At 43.0% G+C, this 6,643-nt stretch overlaps 1 protein-coding gene across 3 annotated transcripts; it reads right to left on the bottom strand.

Annotated features, from left to right (window-relative positions):
* Positions 1-2,623: 2,623 nt before the first annotated feature.
* Positions 2,624-6,157, bottom strand: LOC119299704. Of its 3 annotated transcripts, none has more exons than XM_037576865.1 (5): positions 5,747-6,157; positions 4,691-5,567; positions 3,824-4,030; positions 3,599-3,735; positions 2,624-3,511 (listed from the first exon to the last, which is right to left on the bottom strand). In XM_037576865.1, exons 2-5 carry the CDS (start codon positions 5,472-5,474, stop codon positions 2,753-2,755), a joined length of 1,887 nt encoding a protein of 628 aa, XP_037432762.1. In that variant the 5' UTR covers positions 5,475-5,567; positions 5,747-6,157; the 3' UTR covers positions 2,624-2,752. The 3 variants fall into 3 exon arrangements, with proteins under 3 accessions (XP_037432762.1, XP_037432761.1, XP_037432764.1); XM_037576864.1 differs by having other exon boundaries at positions 5,841-6,157; XM_037576867.1 differs by having other exon boundaries at positions 5,967-6,157.
* Positions 6,158-6,643: the final 486 nt, after the last annotated feature.

The raw sequence follows: 6,643 nt of genomic DNA, 5'->3' as shown, positions 1-6,643 counted from the left end.
GATGATACTCTGCACCCAAGTTACTGTTCACATTTTTTCACCATAAACTTTTTTTAGAGAGCTACTCGGATGTCATTTCGCCACCAAATTTTGCAAGGACCTAAACATTTGGTCAAAATCGCATCCACAAAGTTTCAGAATTTTTTTAATGTGTTGCTAAGTTTTTGATCGTGGGTGCACCAGGGGTGCAATTTCCCTGGGTTCTCATCCATGAATTTTTTTTAGCATATGATTTGCTGTTCTGGTAACTTGTATAGCTATGCTCTGATATGTAATATAGATAAAAATTATGTATTGATATTCTATCCCGACCTGCTTGGATGTCGTTATGAAAAAAATTGGTCTAGATGGAAGCAATAAAAATATATAGCATCAATGGCATTAAAAATGGAATATGAAATCTATAGTTCGATGTTGTTGTTTGTTGGAAAGATTTCCCATCCATGATTTTTCGGCATATGGTTTTCTGCTTTCGAAACTTCTATAACTATGCACTGCTGTGGAATATAGATAACAATTACATTTTGATATTCTATCATGACCTGCTTGATGTCGTTATGATAGTCGTTTCTGGTGCGGATGAAAGGAAGTGACTGGATATCATCATTGTGCCTAACAACATAGTGATCTTCTACTCCCAACCTGTCTAACGTTTCCATGCGGAACGTTCAGCAAAATCCCTAAGATAATAAAACAGCTCTCGCCTTCAGTGGATACCCTAGAGAAATTGGTGTTGTTGTGTTTTGAATGACGCCTCTAGCTGTGGTAGAACAGTATTCGTGATACATGGAAGTGCAAATGCATGTCATGCTCATGCTATGGGAGGAGAAAATGAGCAAATATCCCATATGAGCTTTATGTTATACAAATCTATTTTTGGTGTTTCTGTGTTCTTGATAGTTGGTTGTGGTTGTTTCATAAATGGGTCCATTTTGGCTATTTCTTGATCTTATCAAGATATTACGCACTATGCAGATTAATTATTGACAACTTTAGTAAATTACGCCTGATATTTATCTTTCGGTGGTTATCGATCCTTGTATGACATGCAACTATAAGGATAAACTGGTTTCTGAAATTCTATTTCTTGTGTGTGACATTTAAAATTTGCATTTCTAAGATATTAGAATAACAACAATAAGTGCCAGCCTCATGAAGCCTGATTCACTCATTGGGTGTGGGATTTAAATTTCTTTTTGTTCATTATATTTTCTTCATTTTTGTATACATGCAATATTAATCAAATACCTATATTTCAGCTAGATTTTTATCTATTAGGTTTCAGATGTTTTTAGTGCATTTGATCTGCCTTCTTGGTTGGGGGCGGGGGCGTCACGGGTGGCCCATGCATCCTCCTCCTTGATGGGGAAGGCGGAGCAGGATGAACACCGGAGGAGGGGGTCGGGGTGTAGAGCGGGGCATTTGGCGGTGGACTCCTCCTTGACGGTCTATGGGGAGGTACGGTGCGAAGGATAGAGGGTGTCATAGCAAAGGTGAGTGGCCATCATCCGGTCTTAAAAGAGAGTCCTCTAGCGAGAAACGCGCCGCTACGGCGGGAAATCTAGAGGAAAGGGAAGGTTCCGATGGGAAAAGGGAATGATGGGTCGTGGGGTGGGTTTTTTGTGTTGAGACCGCATGTTGGAGATAACATGACATATAGTCTAGACAACCAGATTTGTCCCCCACCTATGGGCTAGATTTACGTGAGCTTGGACTATCCGTTGAATTTTGGAGAACTCGTTGGGCGCCCGTTTGATTTCCGAACACGCCAGGACGTATAAGGGAGAAATTTGCTTCGACCTTGAAGATGACCTTAATCATTTATTGATTTGATTCTAGCCCGTAGCAACGCACGGGCGTTCTACTAGTATATATTAGGGAATGCTAGTTACGCCCTCCTTGGATGTGAAAAATGTTATGCAAATTTACCTTTTGTTTACCCCTCTATTGGATCTTTTTGAGCGCTCTGGGATATTGGAGGGAAACACAACAAAGTGGTGAGATTTCTTCTTGTCCGTGCTAATCAAGGACAAACAATATTTGACACATGGCTGAACCTTCAGCGGATGAGATGAACGCAGCGACTTATGTCTCATTGGCTTCCTTTTGGCCGGGAAGAGACGAGTAGATCGGAACCATGATCACAGTTCAAGGAGTAAGTAAGAAACATCGTGTAACTGGGCACTATCTTTCCAGCTTTAGAGCCGAGAAGGGCTTGAAACATCTGCTCTCCAGTATTCCACAATTCATACTTGCCTTTTATGAATCGATGCTACAAGCTATTTTTGAGAAGATCTCACTATTCATTCTGTACGAATCCCTCGAAGGAGAGGTTTTTCCTTCCACGGTGAAATATCTGCCGTCCAGAACTAAAAAAAATCCTAGTGTCACACATCAGCGAAAATGAAACCTTTCTCCTGGAATATGTCGAAATGAACTTCAAAAAGTATCAAAGGTGGCGCAAAGAGACATACATTTGGAGTGTGTATAATAGTTCCAGCCCAGTGTGATCCCTGTTACCTTTTCAGTTTCACTCTTGTAGTGTAATAGCAATGTTGCCCCAAGGCCCCCAATGCCTGACCACCACAATGAGCATAAACAAGATAGTTTGTAAATGATCACATGTCAAAAAAAATATTATATTACCAGAAGATTTCACCAAACTAATATTTTGCTTCTTCTTTTTCCCTGAGCAATCAATCAACACTACATGCTATATCAAAATTTCAATGGTATACAATAGTCCTGCAACCTAATCATCCACAGAAAACAACATTCTGTGAGCATGTATGAGTACAGGTGAGCCTTGCTTAGTTCTCTCTACAATCTGTTGGATGAGCATCTCACTATCGTGGTCATCCTCGTCGCCCGACTCGTCTCCATCGCTCTCTTGAGCTCTGTTAGGGTCCCCGCTCTTCACAGCCTGCTCCCAAGTGCTGTCCTCTTTCAGCTCTGTAGCGCTCTCATCTTCCAAGCCCCAGACCAAGCTGCGGTCCACTGGGTAATCTTCATTTACCTGAGGCCTCCCGTTTGTACTTGTGGTGCAAGGGGAGTCAGCAATTCTCATGAATTCTTCATAGGCTTCATCGTAGGCTTCTAGTGCGTCTCCAGCTAGATTTAGACAGAAAGGTTCGGCGGAGGAGCTAGTTTCTTGTATAAACAATGGACTATCCTGGTTGGAAGAAGAACCTGAATCACTGTTTGAGCACGTCTGTTCGGAGAAGACTCGCTGTCCTGCCCTTATGTGCAGTTGCGCCTGCTTCTGGCTCTGAGCAAGTGCTGTCTCAAGCTCCTTGATTCGGTCTTCCAGCCTATGCTGGATCACCTTGTGGAGACGGAGACTGAGATCTCTAGGTGAAACAGGATAGTTTGTCTCATGTGTGTAATCTGGGGAGCTTTGTCTGCTGTCCCTGCCATGGTCACTATCACTGCTGTAATCAGCAATGTCACGACGAATCATGTCGCTCTTTAGTTCCCCCTGAACAATATCTCCAATGAACTCCTGATCGATCTAGAAATGTGGAATTCTATTTAGTGTGCTTGTAGGCTGTAGCCTAATTAAGATGTCATGCATAACATTTTGATATGAGATTGTTACCTCAATCAAGTCAAACGGTTCTTCTTCCAAGTGGTTTGAAGTGATATTTAACTCCAGCCTCGCAAGCTCGGCTTCAAGTTCTGCTTCAATTTTGCTCATTGATATTGAATCAGGGGTTTGAGCTTTGATATTGCCATCTGTTATCAGGAGTGGAAAATAAAAAGGATCACAAACATTTTAGTACAAGTATGTAAAGATGATTTTGTTCGACAGTTGTTGATTTACCATCTAGTTCACCAGACGTTTCATTAGGCAATTCCTTCACAGTTAACCCCTCTTTCATCTCCAGCTCATCTTGCAAATCCTGAACCAAGTTCTCCATTCGCTTCAGTGTGCCCTTCAATGAATCAAGATCTTTTTTGCTTGATAGAGAGGAAGATATAATACCAATGCCAACCCCACTGGAGAACATGAGCATTCGTTCAAGTAAACCTGCAGATCAAATGTATGTATTTAGGATTTGAATGCTTCAAGTGGGGGGAAACCCCAAAACAACAACTCAGTATGAAGCATAACATTTGTAGCAAAACATCAGCATCCAAAATAGCCTACTTAATAGGTATTACAACATTTTTACAACCATTAGCAAGAGATAAGAGAAAGAAGCAACCAGGAAACATGAATGTTGTTCAAGCACAATTTGTCCTGAAATGATAAATCAGTCTGGCCGTGTTGAAATATACGGATAGATCTTAGAAAAATTCTTCATCGTTTAACAGATCTAATGACCCAAGCAAGCAAAAAGCAGTCGCGCAATAGTCACTCAATATTTCAGGAATGGCAATTGTTTTTTTAACAATGCTAAGACTGACTTAAGAAAAATATGTGATAGTTCAACTAGTGTCATCGGGGCAAGGAACAGAGGTTCCACACATGACGGGGAATTTTCTACTAGTATTAACTGCAAAATGTAATCACACTCTTCATTTGAAAAAAGTTTCACTTGAAAATTACAAATGATGAATTCAGGAGGCATGTCTACTAATACACTATTCATGACTTGCTTTGTTTCAGCGGATTCAAGTGATAGAAAAAAACATGTTGAAACTGCTTCAATTAGATTGCAGGAATTGTGGTGTGATGCTAAATTACCTGGTGGTTTTGATGGTTTACTATATCTTTCTGTTTGGGATCCCCTTTTGGATTTATTCAACTCAGGTAGCGGAGCAATCCCAACAACACTTTCTGTCACTTTTGAGCCATTTCGAGATTCCTCCTTGTCGAACCCAATATCAAAGGGTACAGGCACTGGCTCATAGCGTGATTTACTAATGATTCTTCTCCCATCTGTTACAATGAATGGCCTAGCAGAAGCTGGGGATGGAACTGGAGCAAATGTACATTCCTCAAACTCGAAGTTCTCGTTGTAAAGTTGTGGAATGTATGAGTTCTCTGTTGCGACAAGTGGATTAATAAAATGCCTCTGGGCTCGTCTGCTCCTAAGAGCACCTCGACCTCTTCCAGGCCCGGAACCAAGACCAGGGCTTCTTGTGGAAACCTCAGTAGTCGAACCATCTCGAAAGCCATCCACCAGATTCTTGCCTCTACCAACTGCCCTGCTACCACTTGGAACCACCATTTCCTCATTGTTCTTTGTGCTGCTTCTCTTGAAAATCCAAGGCTGCAAACTCAATATGGATCCCGGATCTCTGACATACTCACCTGGGCTAACCGACTCAGCACCGGCACTTCCACTGGTGGAAGCACCAAATTTGGCAGACGAGCCACCAAATGGCGAATGAACGGAGTTCCTCGGAGTATTGCAAGGCACGTTCTCCTCCTCCAAACCGATGTCCCTGCCAACCTGATTAAGAATTATTCTGCGGAACACATCGTTCCCCATTTCTGCATTCTTGTGATTCTTTTGCTTATCCATTGGAAGTCCTGCCTGCAACCTGGCACTAGTTCCTCAGCAGAAGGCAAAAGCACAGGCGCCTCCTCATCTCCAGAGCTCAATAGGATCTCCAACCTGCGCAATCATACATGGATGATGGGCAACGAAATTAGCACAAGAAGATGAGCACAAAGCCGATGCAAATGCAATATTCATTCGAAACAAACGACGAGTGGAGCGATGCAATCCCCAATTCGTCCGCCGCAATTTTTAAACGAAGGCAAAAATCCCTCCATAAACAAACGCCCACCCACCGAATCAAATCCCAGGTCACACGCGCACAAGACCAAGACCCAACCAAATCTTGGCTCAAAATTCTCCTGTCCCGCGAGTACACCACAGGATTACCTGGGATTCGCCACGCCACGCGACCCGGCCTCCCTCCCCTCCTCTAAAGAAAACCCAGAAACAGCGGGGCAAAAGATCTCCGGAAGAGACGGCCAAGAATCGGCGAGGGCGGGAGCCTTTTCTCACCAAGAAAGGGGGAGGGAGGGATAAGGCGCCAGCGGCTGCCGGCGCCCCAGCGGAGTGGCAATGCGGAGGCGAGGCGGCCGGTCAGGCGCGAGCTAGCGGGAGGGAGGAGAGAGAGAGCACCACTGGACAGGAGGCATTCGGGATTTGGGATGGGGGATTTGGGGTTTGGGGTTGGTCCAAAAGAGGCAAGAAGAACATCCCAAGGAGCCAAACCACACGAGAGACGAGACAGGAGGAATAAATTACTCTATTCTATATGGCGATTTGGTTTTAAAAATGGAAATCTATTCATCTATTTCCTCGAATTCCACTGGCTTTTTACTTTTCCAGCTCAGCTCACAGCTCATGACAGAGGGCAAGGATTGAATTGCCATGATGAGTAGAATAATTTCTCTATATTAATTTCCTATGGAGATGATTTCGCCATATTAAAATAGTATATTAATAACCCCGTAAAAATGAAATCCGAGCAAACGCCCTCAGCCACGTCGGACCCACGCACGGAACCTATAAAGTTGGCAGCAATTGATTCGCTTATGATGATAATCTAAGTGAATACATTTGGAATGGCAATTTCAGTTTTTAGAGCATGGCATTTTTCAGCTTTTTGGGTTGATGTACCACGGTAATTCCCTTGAGCCAACATAACAGTTTTTTAGTATAGCAATTTCCACTTT

Source organism: Triticum dicoccoides, chromosome 5A, assembly GCF_002162155.2.
Source record: "Triticum dicoccoides isolate Atlit2015 ecotype Zavitan chromosome 5A, WEW_v2.0, whole genome shotgun sequence".
Taxonomy (NCBI): domain Eukaryota; kingdom Viridiplantae; phylum Streptophyta; class Magnoliopsida; order Poales; family Poaceae; genus Triticum; species Triticum dicoccoides.
The sequence above is the reverse complement of the archived record's forward strand: the minus strand, read 5'-3'. Positions and strand labels throughout refer to the sequence as shown.